At 43.1% G+C, this 27,203-nt stretch overlaps 1 protein-coding gene across 1 annotated transcript in view; it reads right to left on the reverse strand.

Moving 5' to 3' along the window:
• Positions 1-4,321: 4,321 nt before the first annotated feature.
• The window catches only part of Il20ra (interleukin 20 receptor subunit alpha), a 38,678-nt gene continuing 15,796 nt past the window's right edge, over positions 4,322-27,203 (reverse strand). The window contains exons 3-8 of the mRNA XM_048425377.3: positions 22,181-22,316; positions 15,831-16,009; positions 14,579-14,751; positions 13,851-13,989; positions 9,131-9,270; positions 4,322-5,507 (exon numbers count right to left, since the gene is read on the reverse strand). Coding sequence (XP_048281334.3) covers positions 4,755-5,507; positions 9,131-9,270; positions 13,851-13,989; positions 14,579-14,751; positions 15,831-16,009; positions 22,181-22,316 — 1,520 coding nt within the window. The 3' untranslated portion in view covers positions 4,322-4,754. The remainder of the gene's footprint in view (positions 5,508-9,130; positions 9,271-13,850; positions 13,990-14,578; positions 14,752-15,830; positions 16,010-22,180; positions 22,317-27,203) is intronic.

A 27,203-nucleotide genomic window follows, 5' to 3' on the forward strand; every position in this document is an offset into this window, starting at 1 on the left:
GTCCTAGTGAAAAGTAAAGCATCAGATACATTATTGCTTGACTTCTTTGTAGTGTCTTGGCAAACTCTGTGGGAAACCTAACCAGGGATGTTCCAGGGATACTGCAGTGAGCTGTGAACAGTTACAGCTCAGAATTGCTGCAGCCAGGCCAAACTGAATCGTTATGGAATCTATAAAAGACTCCCTTCCCTGTCTTTTTGAGAAAAGGTTTCATATAGTCAAGGCTGGCTTCAAATTCACATAGCTAAGGCTAGCCCTGAACTCCCAATTCTCCCATCTCCATCTTCCAGATGCTGGAATTACAGGCATAGTCATCACGCACGGCTTGAAGGACTCTTAATATCTCCAACTTTTGGTCACTATTTTTGCTGTTAAATAACTAAAGCTCAGAAAAATAATTCCCACTCTGCTGTTGATTCTGCCATAAATAAGACCAATACATCAAAGTGTAGTTATTAGTTAAAATAAAATAATTCTTTAGATTTTTGGGGGTGTGTGTGAAAGATCCAAGTTAACAGAATAATTCAACATGATCTCCATTTGGGAGTGTATGCATGCAAGACTCTGGGAAGGTCTTCAGAAGGACTAATTTAGGCTGGGTCATTCTTTGTTATAGGGGCTTCGTTGTGCAGAATAGGACATTTGTAGTATTCCCAGCTTCTGTCTCCAGCAGCAGAGATGCCGCCCTCTCCAGGGCAGGTGTGATGGTGCATGCCTCTAGAGCCAGTCACTCAGGGAGCGTGTGGTAGGAGAACCGCTTGAGCCCACATGTCCTAACAGCTTCTTAGGTTCTAAACCTAGTCCCAGGTAAACTTGGGCTGCATCGCGAGACTCAAAAATCAAAACCAAAATCAAAGTCTCCAGACATTGCCAATGGTCCCCAACTGAGAACAGTTTCTCTGCCCTAATACACTTACAGTGGTTAAATCTGTGCGGGATTTAATTACAAGTAACTAAAACTATTTCCATTTCTAGTTGGTCTATGATCTATCTATCTCTGTGTGTGTGTGTGTGTGTGTCTGTCTATCTATCTGTATGTATCTTAATGAATTTTCTACAATAAAAATAAAAACTATTAAAATACCCACAGCCATACTATTAATATAAATTATAGGCACTTTAAAAAAAATCTTTGAAAAACAACTGTAGATTGTGGCTGATGTAAAGTGAGGAACCAAAGAGGGAAAAAGAGAAAACAATCTCTAGATAATTTAGCTTGGATTCATCTGGAAGATGCGGGGGTTTTAATGTGTGGGCCAGAGAGAACATGATTTATGACCCAATGCCCCCAGCCAAGATGATCAGCTCCCTGTTTAATGCTCTCGTTATGTTTATCACACTGGGTAGCCTTGCGCTCTGGGCTGTACAAAGAGCTTTGCCTTGCTATACTGATTTCCCTGAGGTAAGCACAGCCCAGAGCATCAGCTCTTCCTCCTGTTCCAGGGAGACAAGTTCCCTTTGCACACTCTCAGCCCATGGACAAGATAGCACATTTGGTGTCACTCACTTCTCAGTGGTGGGATTGCCTGTCTTTTGTTAATAATATTTATTTTATTTCTTAAGTGTCTGGGTGATGTGCCTGCCTGTCTGTCTGTGTACCATATGCATGCCCGGGGCTTGTAGATGGAAGAGGGCATCTGACACCCTGAAACTGGAGCTACAAATGGTTGTGAGCAGTCATGGGGGTCCTGGGAATTGAACGAGAACATACAGTACTCTGACCATTGAGCCGTCTCTCCAGCTCCAGCGGTGACATTGTGATGTGTCTACCAGTTGTTTAGGAATTATGGGCAATGGGTACAGATTCAGTGACAAATGCCTTTATGAGTAAGAGAAATCTAATGTGGAAGCCGTATGTAACCCCCTGGACTTGAGTGATCACCAGTGGTAAGCTCAATAGCTGAACAGCATTGGTCAAGAACCCTGATGCTTCACAGCCATACTTCCTCCACTGGGATAGATACCCATGAAGATGCAGAGGAGGTGCTGGGGTCTGACCACAGAAGAAAGGATACATGACAGTTGCCTCCCACATCTGGGACGTAGTGACCCTCTCCCTTACAAGAAATATGCCAGAGTCTTGTTTGAATTAGTGAGATGATTTCACTAATTAATTCATCATAGGCTGAAAATATAACTTGAGAAATGAATTTAATATGCTGTACTAGTTTCACGTAGTCACAATAATAGACTGGGCACGTGCTACTCAAAAAGTAAAGAAATGCTGATCTTTGGCTTACAATTCCATTGGTTTGAGCTAGCAAATGAACAGCCTCTTGGATGTGGCCTCTTTGAGGGTCGCATACTAAGTCAAGCATGCACAAGGAAACCAGTGTTCGCAGCACAAACCAGGAAACAAAGACTGGGAGATCTAGGTCTCACAATTCCCTTTAAGGGTATATCCCCAATGTCCTAAATCCCTATACTAAGCCCCACCCACTTGAGGCCCATAGTTTTTAATAGCACAGCCTTGGGGACCAACCTTTCGACATATGGACCTGAAGAGATACTCAGATTTTAGCATCGCTAATCCAACTACCATGGCAACTCAGTCTACCACAGAGCTATTGCCCCTTTGTGACCACAGGGCTGATTGGGAGCTGTGACTTTCCAGCATTAGCAGAAACAACGGCATATCACCAGATAAGAGAACAATCAACTTTCGGAATTGAAGGGGTGCAGTTTCTACAGAATGCATAGACCTTTGATCCAATGAGCAAGTTGAAAAATCTAAGATGAATCCTAAGCCAGGGATTCTTCCTATCTCTGTCTTCCTCTGTGTGTATGCTCACATGTTTCAAGATACTGAAATGCTGAATGCTTCTGATACACTCAGAATGGCAAGAGAGAGCAAGACAATCCAGAATTAGGTTCCTCTTTAAAAGGCAGAAAATGTGTTTCAACACGGGATGATTTCAGTGGCAGCGCAGAGAAGGAAGCAAGTCACTACTGTGCTTCCAGGTGAGAAAAACCAAGTTAGACGAGGCAGACATTTGCATCATCCTCGTGTCAAGATAGCTCCTGGGTCTGATGCTGAGCACACAACTCGGCAGAGAATAAAGATGATGCCATAGCTGCCACTGCACACACTGCCCTGCTCTAAGTGTCCCCTGCAGCCTAGCTCTTTCCCCCCTTAAAACAATGATAAGGAAGTTTTTATTTGTACTTGACAGATGAGGACATTGAAGGATGTAGTAGGCACTTCATAAACAAATAAATATTTCGTGAATGAAATTAATAAGGCAAACTATCATCAATTATTTTCCTTTTGATTCTTCAAAACAACCTAGTCTTTTCTATTCCTGAACTTCATTTCCAGTTTGCAGCATAAATCTGCTCTTCCGAGCCACCAGAATCATTTCTACAAAGACTGAGAAGAACAGAACACTCTGATTAATATGATTATGCTCTAAATTAAACCATTAAATCAGAAACTGTTTGGATTTGTGGATAATTGCAAAAGACCATGACCCCAGAATCCATCTCTCCTACCAGAGCTGTCTGCCTCTGCCAAACATATGACTAAGGAAATAGGATGATATCTGTCTTCCTGAAAGATGCTCAGTGGGCAGAGTTCATAATTAAACAAAAACATAAAACATTGATATTCCTGTAGGTCTAAAACATGGAAACATCAATCGTTTTATAGATTCTGTCGTGTTTAATGTAGTGTGATGTAGAATTTAATTAAATGGGAAAGAAGATGGGAGTAGTTACTGGAATTACCAGGAAGGTGTTTTATGATGTACTTCAGCTCCCATAGTGAACCATGTCAAACCTTAATAAACTCTTCCTCACATAGTCATTTAACTTGCTTTCCTATGCCCCGTGTTTACTTACTGCGGATTTTACTATTATGTAGTGAGGTAATATTCATTCATACATCTCCCTAAGAGGCTTGCCAGTCTTGACTGCTTCTGTAGTGATTGAGCACTTCAGGTGTGGGACCTTTTACAGTTACTTAAATGTATTTCCAACAATACATCTCCCCCCAAACAAATGTGGCATTCTATTAAAAAAGTGTGACAGATCTTTTAGGCAACACAGGGCCCCACTAAATTACTGAGAGGGTGTTATCCTGACTACAAAAGAACAGTCATTTAGCTCACACTCCAAAACTGCTCAAAAGCTGACAAACACTGCCTCTTACGGAAGACAGAAGCATGAAGGCTGGCCTGACTGACTCGTTCTGAGCACGGGTCATCGTGGTTGCGCAGTGAGCTATGCCCTTTATATGTTAACACTCTCCATCCACTTCGTGGCACGTGCGCATTCTGGGGCGTCCTAACATTCACACAATCAACAGATTATAGGGAAGGGGTGTTTATAAAATAAGCGAATTTTATGAAACATTCGGATAGTTTAACACATATGGTAAAAATTCAGAAAATAACTGCACAGGCATTCTTGCTAGAAAATAGGAAACCTTGACCATGGTACACACTCCCCATCCAACCTGGAAATGCTTACTCTGTCCACATTAAAGCTCAGGGCTCTGCATTCCAGAAAGTTCCTTGTACTCCAGGATTTGCTGTGGATTGGGAAGATGGTCCCATAGAAGTCAGCCATCTGGAGGCGTCAGGACTGACTAAGTGCATAAAGAGAAAGAAGACAGTCATGTCTAATGCTGGGGAAACTGAACACAGACAGGTTGACCTATTCATTTCCGCGGTTCACCCCCTGACTTGGTTCATTCATTTGCTGACAGGCACATATCCCATCACTTAAGAAGTCAGTCAACAGAAAGTCTGGGGTTAGCTTTCCATTCGTACACTCAACCCCCATTCCTCCATAAATTGCACGAAATAGTTTTTATGCTCGTCCTCTGGCTTGTCAGGTGCCTGGCTCTCATAGAATCTAGACAAAAGGCCACCCTCTGCGAGCCGGTCTCTCTCGTAACGTCGGTATTCCACAGGCTCCTGGCCAAAGCTAGGTAAAGTAGGGATGCACAGCCTGCCAGTGTGAGGGTCCCAGTCCACCAGTGTGGTAGATGACTCTTCCCCTGGCCCCTCTTCTGAGCCAGGATGCTCCTGTCCCAGGTGACGTAGGTCTTCAAGAGGTGGACCTACGTTTGCTAAAGCTGCCTGTAGCTCAGGTAACTTCCCTGTGCTGGATGCCTCTTCCTGCCCGCAGAACTGGTGGTCTTTGGCCTCCCTGTAGAAATCAGTTGGGACACTGTATTCGGGCTTCGTGTCTGCCTCCGGTGTGGGCATGGTGCCACTAAGCCATTCACGCTGGATTAGGCAAGCATTTCTGTCGCCTCGCTCAACACCATAGACATTGTCCATCAAATACGAAGAGTATCCCAAGTGTGGTCCCTCCACCTCCTCCAGATGGGGCTCCCGGCTCCCACAGAGCTCAAGGTCATTCAGGCTGGAACTATCACTGCGTCTCATATCCTTTTGAGAACGTTTAGAATCATCCAACACATTGAGGGCGATAAAACTGAGCGTAATTGTTTCAGTAGGTTCAAAGAACCTTTCAATTTCATTTCCGTAAATCAAAACCTGCAGAGAGAAGAGAAGGAACTTCACCTTTTCACTTCAGAGAGAGGTTACAAACAGCTGCCAGCTACAACTTCCGGAATAGTTGTATCTGCTGGATAGTGTGAGATCCTCTCTGAATAACTCAGGGGAGAGAATTAGGCTCGGCCTATAGAGAAAACTTCACTCCACCCACAAAAACGCAACCGAAAGTGAACTGCATCACTGGTGAATATCCGGTGTGAGGTTCGCGGGGTGGGGGTGGGGGGTGACTGAAAAAGCGGCTGCTGGTGAGTCAATCAAGTTCTAGAATCTTCTCGATTCTTTAAGATTGGAAACTCTGCTAGATGAAGACTGTTGATGAGTAAGGCGGGTGAGGTGTGTTCTGTTTGTCGTTAGTAAGCTGGGGCTGCCCAGATCCCTAGCCCTTTCCGGGATAAAGTGTGAATATGAAAAGTACACAGGCATAAACGTAGGATACAGGAAGGGAGTATGATGTTTCTATTGTTGCCTTGACAGTACAAAATCACCTGGGGAGTGCTACATCCACGGCTGTCTCGCCAGTGTAGCAGAAATGCTGACTGGATGGGCAAATATTGCCGGCAGGATTGGGATTGGTGCTTCAAGGAGCTGTGTGTTCCAGGCGGTCCCTTGGCAACCAGTTGTGGTGTAATGCTACCTGAGTCGCCATTAGTACTTACTCGACTTGGCTGTCCTTGGAGCCATATGTGTGTCTTTTCCCTCGTCTGTGTGTTCTTTGTGATCTTTACATATTGCTAACAGATCAGACTATTCCAGGCAGTTGTGGATATAAACAAGACTGCTGAGGACATTTTTGGATTCTGCTCCACTATTAATTAAAGCCTTAAAAAAGTGGCCAGTTCTGAGAATTGCCAAAATCATCATTAGGACGATTCCTTGATGATGTGGAATAAAAGGAGTTAATCTTAGCAGAAAAAACCTTAGAAGCCTTCTACAGGGAAACAGCATTAGGCATTTATGTACAACTTAACAAGAAGCCTATGCAGCCTTCCTTATGGCCAGAAAACCTAGGCTAATTATAGCATCTGACCCTGAGAGTCGGGAAGGGAAAGGAGTTGAGATTAATGGTACAAAATGAGTCTCAGAAAGTTTTCCAGGAAGATAGTAGCCTTCTTCTTTCTCACCCAGACACACAAGGTCACTTAGCTGAGCCCAAGTCAGCCACCTGGTACAAGCTGATAAAGTTGGGCTAACTCAAGAACAATGGTCTCTCTAATAACAAGAAAAAAGAAGGGGTAACTTTACAAATGTAAGAAAGCAAAAGTCCTTGTACTCATGCCAAAGCATCTTTAAAGATTCTCTTTGAAAAACTGTTTTATGCCGTTCTTTTCTATTTTATGATCTGATGATGTATGCCTTTGCCAAGTCCTTTGTTTTGTAATAATATATAATCCTGCACTGAAGTAAGTAAATCGCAACAGCATGTCTCAAAAACATTGAGAGTGTCTGTGTGCCACTTTTCCTCGCCGTATCCTGATTTCTCCTGTGCCTTCGCCCTGATTCCCTTACTGTCTGAGTGGCTCCCTTGAGCCGGTCCGTAGCAGGGGAGAAACTCAATGAGTCCATGTTTGGATTAGGTTGGTCTGTGGGCAAGCCTGTGAAAGATTTCCTGAATGAAGCTGAAGTGGGAGGACCCTGAACATGGTCAGCATCTTTGCTGGGCTTTGGAGGCATTAAATCATTGTTCTCTGTGATATTCTGCTTCAAGCTCCCACCACCTTCCCCCCATTCCCCATGATGGGCTGTAATGATGTGGGATTTCCAATTGTATGCTTTAAATATGTTTTATTGCCAGTGGTTTATAAAGAATCTGTTTTGGGCCTGTGACAGCACAGAATAAGGTAAGGTGGGAATTCCAAGCAGAGATGGGGAGAAAGAAGGCAGAATCAGAGAGACGCCGCGTAGCTGCAAAAGGAGACAGATGCTGGAGAGAACCTTACTGGTAAACCTCGAGCCTCATGGTGATACATAAGTTAATAGAAATGCGTTAATTCAAGATGTAAGAGTTAGCTAATAAGAAGGCTGAGCTAGTAGGCCAAGCAGGATTGCAATCAATAAAGTTCTGTGTGATTACTTTGGGTCTGGGTAGCTGGAAACGAACAAGGCAGCCTTTGTCTACACTGTAATTTGGAACTATGGGCTGAAACAAACTCCTTTTCTCAAGAAATTGATTTAGTCAAAGCACTCTATTACAACACCAGAAAGGAGTGGACACGGGAATATAATGTTCAAATTGTGCTAGAAAAAGAAAACAAAAGCAATCATCTGCTGGTTTATGGGAGATTTTAAAAAAAGTCTAAATCATGTCAAGAATATACAAGAATAAAGAAAATCAATAAGGCCCCAATAACCCCAGTTACTCTGGAGGCTAAGAGAGGAAAAGCCATCTGAAGTGATTTAGTCAGACCTTGTCTCAAAAGAAAAGATAAAGAATTGTTTGGAGATATAGCTAAAAGACAAAACACTGTCTGCAAGTGCAAGGCCCTAGCTCCATCCCGAGCAACACAGACATAATTTTTGTTCTGCTTTGGGGTACATGGAAGGCGCCTGTTATTGAGAGAAGCCTTAGTGACAAGGTCCAATCTTCCTGTCACCCCGTGACATGCTTTCATTTAACTACTGAGCCCATTGGGTCCTTTTCACCAGATGGTCCCATAACATCTCATTTGTTTCTTCATCTTGCTTCCTCTTGCAGTGTATGCTCAAGCCCTGGCCATGCGCTTCCTAAGTGTGTTTAGAGTCCACATTCCGAATCCCTATCCCTATGGCCCATTCTCCTCTTTGGGACTGTCATCTTTTCTCCCCTGGACAGCGTCTTAGCTGCGTTTGCTTTACTAGGACAAGTTGCTTTTATTTTCTAGAAGATCTAAAACAAAATGGTGATCAAAGCATTGCAGCTCAGAACCTTACTGAAAATTCCCCGAAGACTAAATAAAGCTCAGCATTGAGAACAACACCAAATACTCCCGCTACACAGCCCGGTGTTGGCTCTCCAGTGTGGCTGCTCAGGGAGGACATGATAGGCTGGTCATATGACAAGCTTTCCCAGCATGCCATCTGCCTTCCCTTGCTCTGCTAATTTCTCTGCCCGTAGTAAGTGTCCCAGCTCTTACTTTCATGGCCTTGAATATGAAAATGGATCTCCCCCCACACACTAAAGATTTCAGGGCTTCCTTCTACCCCAGGAGTCCTCAAAAGCTTGTTTTCTTTTGTTTAACCTTCACACGTTGTGTGTAAGAGTCTTGAACTTGGAGAATGACAGAGAGATCATGACTTAAATGATCCATTTATTCCACAGCCTTATCTCAACCGCTTATTAATTATAAAAGTGTTTCAAACCTGAGGAGGGTTTAGTGTTGGTATATCTGTGAGTGAATTCAATACAAAAGCTGCTTTTTGTAGGGTTTTGGGGTGCAGGGGGTATCACCCAGGATGGCATACACGCTATGGAAGGACTCTCTTACTCAGCTATGCTCAGCTCAGAATGTTTTAGAATTCACCATCCACTTAAGCCACTTGGCTCTGATGTGAAACTGTATCTATTCTGACCCTCCTCTTCTCTCTTTCTGTTGTCAGAACAGTCTTGCACCGTGCCAAGCACTCACCAAATTCGATGGGTGCTTTTCTTTGCCAGCGTGAATGTAACGGTAAACTGAGTAGCCAATCACAGAGAGAAGAAAGACGATGACAGACGTGGGCAAGACATACCAGAAGATGACTTTAGACTTCAATGCTGACATTCGATCTGTTAAAGAAAAGTCACGGATCAGGACAGAACAGTTGTGTTTCTCATCTAGACGCCAAGAAGCTTCAGCTAATGCTGTAAGGGGTCTCAAAATTTGCCATCTCTCTGACAATGAAGGTCTCAAGGCACCGACAAAACTCACCCATGTCTTTATATTAAGTCTGCATAACTAATATAAGTCATTGGGCATTCCAAAATCTTTTTTAATGCTCTGACATTGATCCTGGCTCATGTATGTGAAAACCCATAGGTCTGTCAGCCTAGGAATTCACAGCTCTTCAAACTAAGAAGCAACAACCTCTTTAATTAAATTCCAAGTGCCAGACATGGGAAACCTCCCTTTTGGTTAGTCAGAGGAGTCCAAGAAACTCCTCAAACATTGTAGACTACTGCCCTTGCCCTTGGTTGCTTCCCAGAATGTGAAGGTAAGATCCTATTGCTGAAGATACTACACACTTTGGATACAGAAACTGAAGAGATCAAACTCTTTTTGACATGTTAGCCTCATTCATGAGAACCAGTTCTCAATCTTTAATGGTACAACACAAGCTGTCAAGAGAGAAAAACAATCAATAGTCCTACCCTACTGTAAAGCCTGCAGACCTCAACAATAATCAGCATGACATCATATACTCAAGGGTGCAATAGTGGCTCTTCCATCCTGAGAGTAACCAACAACCACCTAACTTGACCCAACATTGGCTCAATTGGAGGGAATTCATGCCTGGTACTATAAACCCAGCCAACTACTTATGGCTAATGAGGTCATGGACCCTAGAGGAGAACCTACTGCTCCCATTTTCCTAAATCATTATTTTCTAAATGCATTCTAGATATGCCCCTGTATCCTTATACCAAAAGGTAAGTGCAGCTCCAATCCTTCCCTCATCAAATAAGCTTGTTTTCTTAGCAAAGACCATTGCAGAAGCCCACAACTGGACAAAATGCAGATAGCAAGTCACTGTGGAGTGCTCAAACCCAACTGATCCATATACCCAACTGACCATCACACTTAAGGCTCAGGGAACATTTTGAAGTGGGGGTGGGACAATTGTAAGAGCCAGAGAATCAGGATGCAGGATGTCTCCTATGGAATAGTGTCTTCTATGCATGACGGGAAAGCTACACCCATGAAATCTAAAAAAAAAAAAAAAATGTGTCTGTCTACCACTTAAACAGGACAGTTGACATGGCAACGTGGATGGAGACATGTTATAAGATATATGCTACATGTTACATAGATAAAGAGCTACAGGCAATTCATGGTTGGCTGAGAGAGAGAGAGAGACATTCACTCTTCTTCAGGGACAAGGACCCTGGTAGCTTATCTGTTCCCAAGTGGCCAGCCCTAAACATGTATACACAGAAAGGACACTAAACTGACTCGGTAGGTTGTATTTATGTGTCTGTGTAAGAGAGTGGCAGGGGGTGGGGATGAATAACGTGAGAAGATGAGGTCATGAATTTGAGAAGCAGTGAGGTAGGACACAGAAGGAGTACTGGAGGGGAAGAAGGAGGGGTTAAATTACGGAAATACAGTGTTTATGCATAAAAGTCTCAAAATAAAACTTAAAATATTTTAGTTAAAACAAAAGATCTCAACCTCTTCCATGCTACTTGCGGGTCTCAAGTCCTCTGCATATATTCAGTAGATGACATGAATATATGGCATCTTCATACGGTGGCTAGCAGATTCATTTTGTGCTGGTGGGCTAGTCCTTCTGGGTAGGCTAAAGCTTAGGGGTAATCGTGGAACGTTGATGACTCCCTCTCAACCTTGCTACCCTGTGGGCCTGTGATGAGCGAGAAGTCTGTCCAATAATGAAAAGGTTGAGTGAAGAGTTTGAAGAGGAACACCCTGGCTCACGGCTGACCAGACCACACAGCTGAGGCAGGCTCCATTGTGTCTGGCACCTTTGTGAAGCTCATGGGGACTCCTTGGAAGCTGTGCTGGTTAACTTTATATGTCAACGGGTGTAGGCCATGGACGCTTGCTAAACACCATTCCAGATGTTTCTTTAGATGTTTGTAGATGAGATTTAGCATTTTAATGAGTAGATTTAGGGCAAAGAAAATTGTTCTCTACAATGTAGAAAAGTCTCGTCTACTCAAGTGATGCTCTTAAGAGACAGAGACCAATGAGCCTGAAGAAGAGGGAATTCTGCTACCACGTGGCATTTGGGAATGAACTCCAATGCCAGTGGTCCCTAGGGTCCTCAGACTGATGCCTGCTCCAAAGATTCTGTGCTTTCCAGCTTACACAATGACAAGAGCTGACTCCTTAATAGCTCTCTTGTGTCTATATATCCTGTTGGTTCTGTTTCTCTGGAGAATTCTAAAGTGCTTTAGAAACACACAAGTGCATGCACACAAACACACACACACACAGACCTTGCAAACTTAACACAAACCACGAAACCCTAGACATCCTTTATATACTAATAAGATCAGCCAGTGTGTCATAGGAACATTTTCATCCCTGTGGGTGCTGGATGCTGTCTGACGGAAAGAAAAGAGCATAGCATTTTTCCCACTGACTGCCATTCTCAGACAGGAAACAGATGTGTGTATGATGATTGTGATGGGGAGTGAGCAACCACACCAGAGGGAAAATCCATCGTGGGCATCCCTTGAAGTCTCCTTTACCGACTCCACAGTCCGCAGAGAGAGTGCTCGTCTGCTTACACAGGAATGTGCCAAGGCTGTGATGCAAACGCTGAGGTTGTCGGATACTTGTCCTGCTTCAGCTGGGACCTGTTCTGCTTAGATGGCAGCTCGGCCCTCAGCACAGTCCCTGATCTCACTGTGAGACCGGGCTTATCCTGCCTAAGACGATCATGACAATTTCTGGCGCTTAGTATGCCATAGCACATTTGCTACAATAAACCTGCTACATTTTGTTTTCACTTCGGGGGTTTAGTTGAGAAATTTCTGGAGCAGAGATTTTTTTTCAAAGCATAGTCCCTAAAGAGATAAAATTGATTTTTTTTTAAATAAAGAAAGCAGTGTCTTGGAAGGTGTGTTCAGTCATTGACTTGGTGGGGTATTATGAGAAACTTCAATACTAGATATGCTATGCCTGGATCTGTTTCTTTTACTGCACTGGCGAGGAAATGGGTTCCACGTTCTTACAGAGAAGATGTTGGGTGAGCTGTATTTAGTTGCCTTAGCTCTGCCCATTGAGTAAGTGAGCTCCATTGGATGATAGGTAAATGACCTATTATTGGCACTGATCAAACTCTTAGGAAACACAGCACTTATTCCAGACACAAAACTGATACCTCCAGCCTGCTTTGTGTTCCTCTCCTGCTTGCTTGGCATTTGAGTTCTATTTGTATATTCGGGTAGAGCAGCCTTTCTTGCTAAAGAGATGGCATGGTGAAGTGAGGCTCCCAGGTAAAAGGGAAAGGGAAAAGGAAAGCAACAGGGGTGGAGGTGGAGCACAGCGGTACTGAGCCTTGGCCTGGGGACTCTTTCTCTCTATTCTTCAAGACAGGGTTTATCTGTGTAGCTCTGGCTGTCCTGGAACTTGATCTATAGACCAGGCTGACCTCAAACTTAGAGTTTTACCTGCCTCTGCCGCCTAAATGCTGGGATTAAAGTTGTGTGTGTGACTGGCTAAGGGATGTGGGCTCTCAGGGATGGGGAAAGAACCAGAACCTGAAAGAGGTTGTGAGCATTTGTTAGAGGGGAGGGTCAGGATTATAACGGATGAAAACCATCTGATGAGGCAGACGAAGTTGAGGGTCTATCTTTTTTTCTATTGTCAGGTTTGAGTTGAAGTTCTCTCTGTAAGGCAGGCTTATTAAACAAACACAAGGCTCATAACTCCAGGTCTCTTAAAAGAAGCACCCAAGACTACAGTTCCTTGGGAGCCTTGCTCGGAAAAACCAAGAAGGAGGCAGAGAGAAGCAATTGTAGGAGAGTGATTCTGATGATTCCACATCTGCCTGTGGCTGAAAGTGATAGGTCATGTCCAAGCGGGAGCAAAGCAGTGGTGTTTGCAAGTGTTCACAGGACAACACTTTGCTTCTTACTATATAGTTTTTGGGTGTTCTCAGAGCCTTGGTTAGAGGGACTATGGCTGGATAGAAGAAAAAAATGACATATATGGAAGTTTTTTTTTTGAAGGGGGTGGGGTATCAAGACAGGGTTTCTCTGTAGCTTTTGGAGCCTGTCCTGGAACTAGCTCTTGTAGATCAGGCTGGCCTTGAACTCATAGAGATCCTCCTGCCTCTCCCTCCCAAGTGCTGGGATTAAAGACATGGGCCACCATCACTCAGTCCATGTAAAAGTTCTTAATTCTGTTTCTCAAGGTAGGAGAAATGTGAATTAGGGAGGACAGATGCCAATGGACTCCTGGGCCTGCTGACAGTTTTCAGATGTTGTGACAACCCTCTTTAATAGTGACCAAGCTCAATGGCAGAGCCCCAGACAGTTCAATGCAATTAGAGAATTTTACCACTGTTTCAAACCTGATATTCATAGACATATATTTGTTAAGACTCTATCTAAACTGTTGTACTTTTTGTTTTATCAGCTTTCTTTCCTGAAACTAGATAAACTCTCTTACAGCTTACCTTCCAAAGTACTGAAGCATCGCTTCTGAGAAGGTAGAGGGACGCGAGGGAGCCCTGGGACAAAACACTCCACATGGATGCAGTACTGAGTGCTCGGCTCCAGCCAGGTGAACTCCAGTGTGCTGTTGGTGATGTACCACTGGAGCAGGGAAGTGCAAATGGAGATTAGAGCCAAAGCCAAAGATTCCAGGACCTTCCCAGGACAGCTCGAGGAAGAAGGGAAGGGCCAAGATATCACCAGATCCTTCCTGTCATTATAAGTTTTTATTTTTTCAGCATAGTTTCAAAAATATATTTTCATTTAGTTGAACAGAACATAGTTAGAAGTGGACTCATCCTTAAGGTAGAGTTCTTGCTTAACTTTGTCCTGCCTTCTTGCTCATGTATATATAAATATGTGGGTGTATACATTATATAGCATATTATATATTCATATATCTATAATCCCTGGAAAGTGGCTGAGAAATGATGTGTCAGTAAAGAAACTTCCCCTAGGTGAAATGTCCTAGTGCTCTACACTCCGATTGTGACGTCACACACCCTTAGCAGTGCGCATCCGCAGGGAAAGGCCAGAACTATCTTCAGCTCTCATTTTATCTTGTACAATATCTCTTCTGAATAGTATCAGCTATCACCTTCTCGGAAGAGAACTGAAACACCAGAATTGCCCATGGTTGGGCATAGAAAGGGAAGCCCAGAGGACAGACCCCATCCCCGGCAGGGCTCACCATTCTCGATTTAGTGTTATACACAGACACGTTGTACTTCAGAGTGGAGTATATCTGTTGCATAGAGACAGGGTCATCTTCGGGATTTATTTTCCACTTCTCCGGTGCCGTCAGGACAATGGAGATGGACTTCTCGCCCATTTTCAGGACAACCTCTGGTGGGCCAATTTGTGCTTAGAGGAGAAGAGGGTATTAGCATCTTCAGGCGTGAAACAACCCCGAGATAACGCTACAGCACAACCCTTCTTGGATCAAAGGCCTAAAACCACCCTCTTATGGGAGACCCTTTCACCATAAAAGCCCAGAGGCTCTCTGCAGGCCCAGGATCTCTGCTGCAAGGACTCCACTCAGCTTGTGGCTCAAAAGTGTCATTGGCAGCAAGTGAACGGGGTTGGAGTTCTGGAAAACTTTACATGCAGACACTGAAGTTTGCAAAAATCTTTTCTCGATTAGTTATAAATTTTATTTGTATTTTATGTATATGGGTGTTTTGCCTGCACACCACAGTGCACGCATTGCCAGTGGAGGCCAGAAGAGGGTGTCGGATCCTGTGGAACTGAAGTTAGACATGGTTGTGAGCCATGTGGGTGCTGGCAGCTAAACCCGAGTCCTCTGCAAAGAGCAGCATGTGCTCTTTACTGCTGAGTCATTGCTCCAGACCCTGACCTTGAAATTTAAACTTTATATCATTTTCATGTGTCAAAAATATTGTTTTTTAAAAACTATTTTAAAAATATAAATAGCATTCTTTATTTATGTCCTGTTGAAAAACAGAGGAGCCGGATCTGACCTGAGGGCATGGGACACCAATCTCTGATGCACCCCTAGAAAAGGGACCGCCTCCTGGGCCTCTGCAGCCCTTGGATGTTTCATTATAGTGGCCCTGCCTGCATCCCTCATGGTTGGGTCACTCACATATAAGGGGAAGGAAAAAGAATGGCAAAAAAAGAAAAAAGAAAGGGAAAAGGAAGAAAAAAGAAAAAATAGCAAAAATAAAAGCAAATAGCAGGAATATTCTTGCCTTAATTCTGAGTTACACCTAGAAAAAACAGCACAATACCAAGTTTAGTAAAAATGAGATTTTGCTGTGCAATCAGAGCACATATCCATGACTGACTCACCCACAATGTATTTTTGAATGCATAGCCTCTGCTATGATAAAACAATGGTAAGACAAAGTTGCCGATGAGGCCAGAGTATCACACTAGGAATCCAGATCAGAACATGCTCAGTGGACAGTGGTGTTACTCACTTTCTAAGAAAGGAAAGAACCGTCCTGTTTCAGCCCATTCCGAACACTTGGTTTCCCGAATGGCCTGCACCTTGGCATAGTACTGGTGCTCATAGTCTGAGGTCTCAGCAGAAAGATCGCAGTAGGTCCTGCTGACGCTGCTGCATTCAGATACACTCAGCCATTCCTTCTGCCCATATCTGCCAAGAAAGAAAGCATGAATTAGTAATGAGGCCCCTTGCAGGTTTTACAGTTTAAAAACATCATTATAGAAAAGCGGATGGGGAAACCTTCTCTTCAGCAAAACACAGATGCCTTCTGTCGACTGGAATCCCCTTTGGCTGTTGTCGATATTTTTATTAGCTGTCAGGAGCGTGAGTCAAAGTTTCTATAAACACTTTGCTTTTCTGTGAATTATAATGTGGATAGTGCAGTCTGAAAGCATGTTATAGTTTCATACTTCAGCAACAGTAACATTTTTAAATACTGTGTGGTTAGTCTCTAGTAATTAAATTTTTACTCTAATATATATATTAGAGTTAGTTTGATGGATGCATTAAAGGAGAGTTAGTTTTTTTATTGGAAGAGATATTACTTTGGCATTCTTATAAAATTTAAGCTTTACTAAGTATTAAGAGCCTGGGGGAAATTTTACTAGGATGCAGTGTGTGATAGTGTACCATAACCATATTGCTACTGAATTGAGTAGGTTGTTTATAATTTCTTGTGGTTGTTGCTGTTATAATACAACATCCAAAGAAAATGGGGAGGGGAAACACTTTCAGCATTTCTCAGGTTAGAGAGACTGTGGCATAAATGTTCAGTTGAGTGGTATGTCAGTCAGAGAGATAGGGTCGCACTGGAGCCTACTGAAGGGATTAAAGTAGGTCGTTGGGGAACAAGACAAAAGGCATGGTTTAGAAGGCCAACCAGTCATCTCCAGAAAATGTAGTGTGTGGTGGTAGCCTCTAGAGGGCAGTCTGGAGGACACCGCTGTGGTACAGGTGACTGAGTGCATGCAAGCGATCACACTAAAGATGATGAAATACCTCTTCCTGGTTAGGGCAAGAGCAGAGAATATGATTTACCAGATAAAGATCACCAAAGAAGAGTGAGTTTGGGAAATCGGGGAGGGAAGGGATAGGAGGAGGAAATTCTAATAAATTCAGCAGTGCCAGGCTGAGTTTGAGGTATGTTAAGAGTTCTCCAAATGCAGGCACTCAGGGTTAGAGACAGGTATGAGTGGGAGGCAGTGATTTTGGAGTCAGTGTTCAGATTGTTTGTGGATGGCTTAGGCAGAAATACCCAGAGCAAAGTCTACATTCAAACCTCAGGAGCACGACTGAGCAACCTTTGGATATATACATTTACACAATGGAGTACTACACAGCAGAAAAAAATAATGACATCTTTAAATTTGCAGGCAAATGGATAGAGCTAGAAAACATCATTTTGAGTGAGGTAACCCAGACCCAGAAAGATGATTATCATGTGTACTCACTCATAAGTGATTTTTAAACATAAAGCAAAGAAAACCAGCCTACAAATCACAATCCCAGAGAACCTAGACAACAATGAGGACCCTAAGAGAGACATACATGAATCTAATGTACATGAGAAGTAGAAAAAGACAAGATCTCCTGAGTAAATTGGGAACATGGGGACCATGGAAGAAGGTTGAAGGGGAGGGGAGAGGCAGGGAAGGGAGCAGAGAAAAATATAGAGCTCAATAAAATCAATAAAAAAGGTTAAGGAAATAAGGTCTCATAAAATGAAAACAATGTTTTATAGCAGTGTTGATTTTTGTGATTACTTTATGGGCAAAAGTAGAGAGGTTTAAGAAGGACAAAAGTAATTAAAGCTGTACAGCAAAACAAAACAACAAAACTTCAGGAACATTAATTAAGGGGGCCACAAAACAGACTTGGGAATAGCAGCAAAAGTGGCGAGGGGAAAAGTTTTCATCACAGAAGTCATGGGAAGAGTTTGTCTTGATAAGGAGGGTTTGACAACCTTTCTGAGTATTGCCAACGTCGTCAAAAATGTTGCAACAGAGTTCTGAAGCAAATCTCTTTTATTCCATAAATGCCACATCTGCAGAAAGGTGTTAGAAGTTCAGTCAGATCTTAATCATCTTCTCCTTGAAGGTTATCAACAGTGCCTGGGGACTTTCTGATTAATGATGAAAGGGAAAATGGATCTGTATTTACATAGATGGTTACATTTTGATTCTGTTCACAAAGCATACTAAGACACAGAAACAGGTTTTACCAGATTATACCCAAACTTCTTTGCTAGCTGTGCATTTGGTTGTTTACCACTCCATACCATTCCAATTCTTTCCATAAAAGATACTATTTATGTTATTCAAAACTGATTTACTCTTCAATTTCATTTTATTTTGTTTTTGATCTTTTTAGATGGGGGTCTCAGGTGATCCAGGTTAGTCTTGACCTCACAAAGAAGCTGACAATGGCCTTGAACTCCTGATTCTCCTGCTTCAACCTTTCAGATCTTAGGATTAGGAATATGGGCTCACGTTGCCTTCTTAACCTGTCAACAGGTCTTGACTTGAAGTCGGGAAAATGCTGTCATTACTTCCTTTGTGTTCCCTTTTGTAAACTGCCTCACTCCACCAAAGGCAGGGCACCTTCTTATCGTGTAGATGCTGACCGAGAAGAAAATGCCTGTCATTGATATCTGCTTGGGAGACCTGACAAATAGTCCAGTAACAATAATCTCCCACGGACAAATCTTGTGGGGGCCTCGCTGGTCTCCATCTATTTCTAGTAAGTGCCAACATCTATGAATGCCTGTGATGAGTCGAGGCTGGTACTCCAGGCTTACACGTTTCACCCCACTGTAGCATGCCCAGGAAGTGTGCTTCATTGTTCTCGTCCCATTATTACAGAGCAGGGAATTGAAAGTCTGTTAAGATGAAGGAATCCAAAGTAGCAAAAGGTGTATCTGGAATCGGAATCACTTTCCTCAGCGCCAAAGCTGGTGTTTTGGGTGCTCTGCTGTTTTCTACACTAAATTATTTTGTGAGTATAACTGAAACTTTAAACATTTTGCTCTGGAAGCAAACCTCACTAAACACTATAAAAGTGTGTACCATACTCAAGGTTGCTTGGGCAGGCTCACAACCTGGCTACAAACCCAGGACTGTCTGTCTCCAGCACTACACCCATGTTCCTGTCCACTGGAACATAACATACCCAAGTGTGTTGGAACACCCATGGGGCAGGTGTCTTTTTAAGTGCTCCTTTTAAAAAGTTGCATAATTTAACTTATTTGTTCTCATACGGCAATGATAACCCTGACTATTATTTAAAGTACTTTCCGAAGCACTGGGAAGTCTACAGGACAGAGCAAGCTCTTCACCCCCCACCCCCTCCCGAGGGAAGGTGGAATGAGGGTAAGCAGGTGAGCTTTGCTTTCTGCGAAGCTGAGGTCTTCCTTTAAACACCAGTTCCAGATAGCATCCTTGGAAGTGAGAATAGGGTTCAAGACAACGGCCAAGGAGTATTCCCTGATGTTTCCGTGGTCAGAACTCATTTTTCAAGGACAAAAATGGTCATTGTCACTGGCAAATGTGGCGCATGCATGTATTTTAAAGTTCAAACCATCATACAATTCAGGGAGTATAACCAAGGGAGAAGCAAATCACTCTAACTCATTAACCAGAAACATTTGGTGTAAGAGATGCTGGGCGTTTTATCCTACTTATAGGAGGGAGGATGATGAGAGAGCTAGGCGGACAGAAATCAGGTCATCCCTGAATCGCGTTTCTGATAAAACAGCGACTTTTACTTGAATTGAATCTTAATCAAAAGAAATGCGGTAAAATGAAAAGAATCGCTGAAGTTCAAGTGCTCTGTGACTGTGAGAAATACTAGTTCCTCACGACCTTTGAAGTAAGGAAAATGGTTTTGCAAAGCACTGAAAAGTTAGCTAATGAAACAATGATGTGCAGTCAGTCCTTGGTACCCATGGGTGCCAGCTCTGTAGATTTACCAACCGAGGAGTAAGAACATTGGAGAAAGGCTTGCATCTTTACTGAACATTTGCCGTATGGCGGTACTCTGATAGCATTTACACTGGTAGCCTGTATTATAACAACCCCGGGTGGCTTAAAGACTACGGGAGGGTATGTGCAGATTGTAGGCAGATGCCATGTCGTCTTATAGGAAGGCCTGGCACATCTGTGGAGGGTCCAGAACCAGTTCCTCATGGATGCCAAGAAAAGAGGACGTTCTACAGTCACGCTTCCTGTCACAAATCAGTCTAGAAAAATTCTATCAACAGCCTTGTTTCTCAGTACATGCCTGTAATCCTGGGTCTTGGGAGCTAGAGAGAAGAATTAGGGGGCCCCACCTCAAAAACAAGGACGAGCAGACAGAAAAGGCTGGGCTGTTCATGTACTTTAATAAAACAGCCCAGACCATTACTCTGAATTCTTCTCTTCCTCCCATGGGAAAGGTCTTGGAGGAACTTTTTATTCAAACTCACTTTCCCCTTCATGCTCATAAATTCTAGGTTGGCATTATCCTAATTTCTCACTAGTACTTTGAATGTGGCTGGCTACCTGTTGGCTAATCAGGCAAGCCTCATCTGCCATAGTCAGAAAGCTGTATGAACGATCCCAAATGAAGCCAACAAAAGAGCCAACCCTCCCAGCCCACGAGACCCCGAGAACTGTGGAAAGCCTAAAATAGTATTTAAAAGTCTGAGGTGTAGGCGTGGGAGTCAGATAATGAGCCTTTTCAGGGCAGAATTTTAAACTGCTACTTCTGTCAAATACTTTTTTTTTTTTAAAAAAAATCAAATCTATTATTCCCTCTTCTGGGGCTTCTGCCTGCCTTCAGCTCCTGGCCTCCTGGGGCTGGTGTGGCTCATGGCACTCCGGTAAGGTCATGGTCAGCGTGGGCTGTCAAACATCCTCTGCATCTCCTTTCTTCCTGCCTCTCTCTACTCTAGGGTTGTCGCTGCACTGTGACTGGGCCCCCCATGATGAGTGTGTCACTTCAGCTCCCCTTCCTATGAGAGTCTGCGGCACCAAACTGTGGCTCCTTAGGGCTGTCTCACCGGTTGCTAGCTGTAAAGACACGAACTTACCCCTTCTCGGAGTGTTGGACCAGCCTTTTGAGCACTGTAGCCCTTATTATTGAGGAATTATTTTTACTCGTAGAGCTCGAGTGGTAGCAGTGTAGGGCTGGAGAGACTGCGCAGTGGGTTAAGAGCTTTACTGCACCCACGCCAGGGACTGGGAAACTCAAGTTCCAAGAGGTCTGGATCCTCTTCTGGTCTCCACAGGCACCCACACATGTTTGGCATACACTCACACAGACACATACACATGCAAAAGCTCATACACATAAAGAAAATGAAATCTTAAAGTAAATAAAAAGCAGTTCTTAAAAAAAGAAGTGCTGGCCAGATGACAGTGGCACAGGCCTTTAATCCCAGCAGTTGGGAGGCAGAGGCAGGCGGATCTCTGTGAGTTCGAGGCCAGCCTGGTCTAGAAGAACTAGTTCCAGGACAGGCTCCAAAGCTACAGAGAAACTCTGTCTCAAAAGAACAAAAAAAAGGGGGGGCTATTTCACTTTTGGCATCTGTGGTTGTTTCACTCTGGGTTCTACAGTATTTGGTTTGCTTGCTTCACGGTTGGGGGTCTGGGCTGTGCCCATTTCCTTTAGTCTCTGGATATGAACACTGTCTTGAGTATTTTGGCTTATTCTGTGCTTGGTAAAGGGTCCTGGAGGGCAAGGGAAAAGCGTCTATTTGCTGCTATGTTTAGTAAGATTCACATAGAATTCTTTGTTTGAGTTAAGAACCATAATTCCCATAATCTTAGAGGTCTCAGAGTTGGTGGCCTACTTCATTTGTATATACAAATTACCTCTTTAACCAACTTCCTTTCTCCACTCATTTTATCCATTGTTACCTCATCTGTGTGGATATGCATGTGCACCAATGTGTGCACACATGTGCATGCCTATACCACAGTGCATGTGTAGGTGAAAGAGTACACCTGGCTGGAGGCAGTTCTCTCCTTCCAACATGTAGGTCCCAAGAACAGAATTCAGGTCCTGAGGCTTGGTGGTAAGTACGTTAACCTGTCAAACCATCTTACTGGTCTCCTTCCTCAATTTTTGTAAGGTATCTCCTAATGTTCTGGCCTGAATATTAGGTGCTTCTGGCTCCACAAAATAACCATTTTATAATTTATTATAACATCAAAGAAACAGGAAATGTCCAAACTTTTCTTTCTCAAAGAACTTAATGCCGTAGAAAGTTTACCTTTGCACGATTAACAGGGTCTGAATCTCATGTTTATAAACTACATATAAGGAAAAGAAGCAACTTACATGAAATACTGCACAGTGTATGTGACTTCAGCTCCGTGTTGACCCTCGGGTGGATTCCAATGCAGGACATTCTTCATGTTGATAGACAAGAAGGTGATATTTGTAGGTTTAGGCAAACCGCCAGAGACACAAGGAGCTAGAAAAGGAGTGGAGAGGAAGTGACGTTTTAATGGAAGGAAGAAAAACTTAATCCTTATAGTAAGTGGCTGACCTTTAAAGATGGCCCCAATGCCTCGGATTCTGCTTTTTTCTTCAGACTCAACCTGAGTGGATGCTGTGATTCAGTTCATCTAAGAGCAAGTAGCTAATGTGACCCAGGAATTAAGGCATAAGGTCATCTTGAAGTTTCTGCTTTTTGTGCTTTTAACCCCCTGAGTGGCAGAGTGATGGAGAGAGTGAAGGAGAGGGCTGGCTGTCCCAGTGTCCCAGCTGAGCTCAGGCTTCCGCATGAAGTAGTTGTGCTCAATCCAGCTCCCTGTCCCCCCGCCATAGACTGAAGCTCCATGAAAGACCTCAAATAAAACCAGCCAAACCATGCAACTGAGCCCCAGGAGACCCTGAGAACCGAGAGCAGTATCGCCACGCAGATTGCGAGCAGTTGGCTTGAGGGCAGTTTGTTATGCACCAGCAGGAAAACGAACAATCCAGCTTTTAGAGTTAGATATAAAACCCACAAGTCCACACTACACGCTCACCACACAGCCAACCACTCCCCATTTCCCACCCTGACCCAGCATGCGCTCTGCAAAAGCCCTGTGTCTGTCCCTACCCCGCTAAGCTGCTATCTTCTCTACAGTGGGGTGACCCCTGCTGACCCACTGTGCAGACTGCAGGCCTGTGTTAAAGATTTAAACAGAAACTGGTCTTAAAATTTTGGGAGTATCATGTTGGTATCATTCAGATCTGAAAGTTAATTGAGAAGCCTGGAAAAATGTCCTTTATGGCTATACACCCAAAGTTTTATTTAAGCACGGATTATTCTAAAATACACTATTATGGTATTAAAGATGAGAAATAAAATTTCTGATGGATATTATTGAAAGACTGGCAGTAGTGGAGGTTGGAGTTTTGACTGGATTCACCAGCGTATATAATAAGGCAACAGACAGAAAAACAGTCAGTACAAGGTTAAGTTACTCGTTTAGTATGTGTGTGCATGCATGTATGTGTGTACATATGAGTGAGTGTATGTGTACAAGTGAGTTAGTGTGTGCCTGTGTGTGCACATGTCAGTTGTATGCATGCATGTGTGCATGTGTGTGTGCATGCATGTATGTGTGCATGTGTGTGTGCATGTGTATATGTGAGTGTGTGCATGCATGTGTGTAGGTACATGTGTGTGTGTACATGTGTGCAGGATCTCAGAGCCAAGGAGAGCAGAGAAGGCACTGGATCCCCTGGAATTTTAGTTCCAGACAGATGTGTGCCTCACCATTGGGTTCTGGGAACTAAGCTCTGGCTCTCTGCGAGAGCAGTAAATACCCTTAGCCACCAACCCACCTCTCCAGCCCGGAGTTTTATTTTGAAACATTGGCAAGCTCACATAATTGTTCTGTAAGTCAAACTCTGCCTTAGAGGAATTATTTATAGAAATCCTCTGAAAGACATAATGAAGGATTGAGAAGCTACCACAAACAATAGGAAGAATACATTTTTCTGAAATAGGAGGTTCTGTACCAGTGAGATGGCTCTCTGGGTAAAGGCTCTTACAGCCAAGCCTGAGGACCTGGGTTCAATTCCTGGGGTAGAGGGAGAGAACCAACTCCTAAAGACTGTCCCCTGGACTGTGTGCCCTGGCAGGTTCCCTGAAATAAATAAAATGTAATAAAAAGGAAATAGATTGATTCTTTTACTGAGTGTGTGGCAGGGTTGAGGATGGGCTTTGAATATGCTAAGCATGTCCTGTATCCCTGAGCTATTTCCAAGCCCAGTGATGATCCATGAATGAAAATAAATGAAAGAATTTAGTGTTAGCGTGTAGGAATCAAAGCATTAACACTGGAGAGATCACAACATATCATGTAATAAACAGTCCTCCAGATTTGGTGAGGAACTTATCCTTTGGTAAATACCCATATTCTGGTCTATGAACCTGGAAAACGTAAGATTCGATATTTACAAATGAAGCTTAGGAAATCAAATTTAGCCCAGTCACTGACATGGGGTCCCTTGATATGTGTGTGAATTAGCTGGAGCTAATGTCGAGGAAAGGAATTAGCTTAATGCTTTGGGCACTCCTTGGCTCCGATTACCTCTATATGATAAATTATAATACCACAAGGCAAACAAGAAAAAGAAAAAATTATTTGTTCTAGAATTAAACTTTGCAGCATGATCCTGATTTTAAGCAAGATCAGCTCTTTAACATCTGGGGGACTGAGGGCAAGTAGCTGTGCGTGCATGCGCAGTGTTTGTCCTGCCTCCCACTCTGAACCTTGATCACTTTTTAAAATAAAAAAAAAATAATAAAGTTAAACACTAAAAAAGAAGTGCCGTCAGATTAACCGACCTCTGCACACAGGGCTAGTGAGGTGATGTGTGCGGTGGGAACATCTCTGAAGGGCCAGCTTGACCTCACACCTTAGCTCTTCATACTTCCCCTTGGGAACACTTTGTGAAAACTGGTGCTGGCAGGTTCTGTAGAATACGGATGATGTACAGTGAGCAGTTATCAGTGATTTAATTTCGTGCTGTGGATGAATCAGATTTTTGAAGCGGGAACAAGGAATATAGACAGGCAGTGTCTCTGACGGAAATAAGTCCCAACTGTTCAGGACAGAGGAACCGCTTTAACAAAAAGGAGCCTCTAAGATTCTTGTAGGTCTAATTTCCCGTGGTGCCACAGTTTTCCACGGCACTGGCACGTGTGGAGTGGGAGGTATCGCAGGAGAAATGAAACTGAAATAAAACCGCATTCTGACGTCGCTGATGAAAGGAACTGCCAAAGCAAGGCTTTAGAGATGTAATCGCAAAGGAGAGGGGTATTCTGATGTGTAGCAACATGATCTGGAGATACAGATCTCAAGTAATCTTACATCTTACAGCCCAGGCACCTTGCCTCAAAGTTTATATGCATAAGCATCATCTTCCGTAACAACTAGTCTCTATTTGACTTTAAAATAAGTAAGCAACCCACAAACTAAAGGGGCCTAAAACATGCCCCAAAAAGATTTAAGAAACATTTTGGATTAAAAAGAATGGATTGTTCATTTAAATTAAATTTGGTGGTTGTTACAAGGCAATAAAGCAATTTTATTCTGAAAAGAATCGCACTCTGGAATACGCTGTCAATCATTATGTTCACTGATCAACAGACATCTCTCTCTTCCTTGTGCATGTGGTGTATTTATGTGTGTGTCCATGGGTGTAGGTGCTCCTGAATGAGCTGACATATGTGGGGTCTCTGTCTCTCTCTCTCTGTCTCTCTCTCTTCTCTCTCTCTCTCTCTCTCTCTCTCTCTCTCTCTCTCTCTCTCTCTCGTCCTACTCTAACTTAGAACTCATTGTCTAGACTGGCTGGCCAGTGAGTCCCTGGGACCCACCTGTCTCTGCTTGTCCCTTCTTCACATTGCAATTACAGCTGTGTGCTGCCATGCTTGGATTTCTGCAGTTTTATACATGTTGGGGATCTGAATCCGGGTAGTTATGTTTTGTGGCAAACACTTTATTTACTGAACCATATCCCCAGCCTCTCAACAGAGATCTTAATTTATATTTTGTCATTGTCCAAATGGACTTTCACAAATGCTGGGCTAATTATCAAGAGGTTATCACACTCTGGTGATGATACTCAGAATGTCCACAGCTTTTGTAGGAACACATTTAAAGTAGATATTACTGCCGTACTCACTATTTCTCTAGTCCCGCAGATTCACCACTGGGGCCAACGTTATTTGTTGTATTGCTTAGGCAGAAAGTGTAGCAGTTTCGGATCATCTCCTTGTCAACGAATCAAAGTATTATCCATGGGGTGGCCCCATTATGAGCAAAGTAGGTCACACCTTATCTCGCCATCTCTCCGGGATGCAGAAAATATTCTTTGTTGTGGCAAGGCTTGCTGTTTTCCAAACTGTTTTTTTTTTATCAGATTACATTAAGCCATGCTAATCGTCTTTACTCAAGCATGGTACATTTTGTTCCTCTGTTCACAGACTGCTTCTTTCCAGAAATGGATGCTGATCAGTGGCTGTGGGTTAGTGGTTACTTTGTCTATATGTACCTGCGATACCTTTTGCTAGCTATGGAATTTTAATGATTTGTCTTTGACCAGTGACAACAAAGGGCTCTAACTACAGGGAATTTAAGAGTTATGAGTATTCTCCCAGATGCTTGCCCTCTTGGTCCAGGTCTCATTTCAGTAGATGAGGGTCTTTAGGGACAGCTGAAGATGGTGACCTAAGAGACTGCTTTGATAGTGAATATAGTATACACATAAGCCTCAACTTGCACGAGAATGCACAAAACACACAAGTTGGAAAAATCTTCATATCTTGTTGACAGGCAAGTGTGTAATAGAAATAGTTGCTAAGGTTTAGAATCATTATTGTGATAGTGTAATGTGTTTTGCACAACCAACTCAGCCAGTCTCCACAGAAGTCCTATGGTAGGCACTGCTATCATCCTAACTATACAGATAAAGCAACTGATGCACAGAGAAGTTAATTGCACAAGTTCATGTACTAATGTAAATGTACTTGAGAGCACACAATACCCTTTAAACACCACTCATTCACCACCATTGCAAAGCAGTTATACCAAGAGAAGTCAGAGCTTATGAGAAGGCATGTATGTTCTGTATATTCTATGACATTGATATATACAATAATTTATTACAATGATTTGATACAGACCTGATCAACGCACTAAAAAAACATCCACCACATCATATAATAGAAGGTCTTTCCCTTTTCCTGTCGGAATTCTGTCTTCCCTTTCCTTCCACATCTGACCCAGAAGCATGCAAGTAGGAGCTGTCTACTAGTGTGTACTATTGAACACATTCCCCAACAGTGTGGTGATGGCAA

Source organism: Myodes glareolus, chromosome 1 (genome assembly GCF_982192425.1).
Source record: "Myodes glareolus chromosome 1, mMyoGla1.1, whole genome shotgun sequence".
NCBI classification, from domain to species: domain Eukaryota; kingdom Metazoa; phylum Chordata; class Mammalia; order Rodentia; family Cricetidae; genus Myodes; species Myodes glareolus.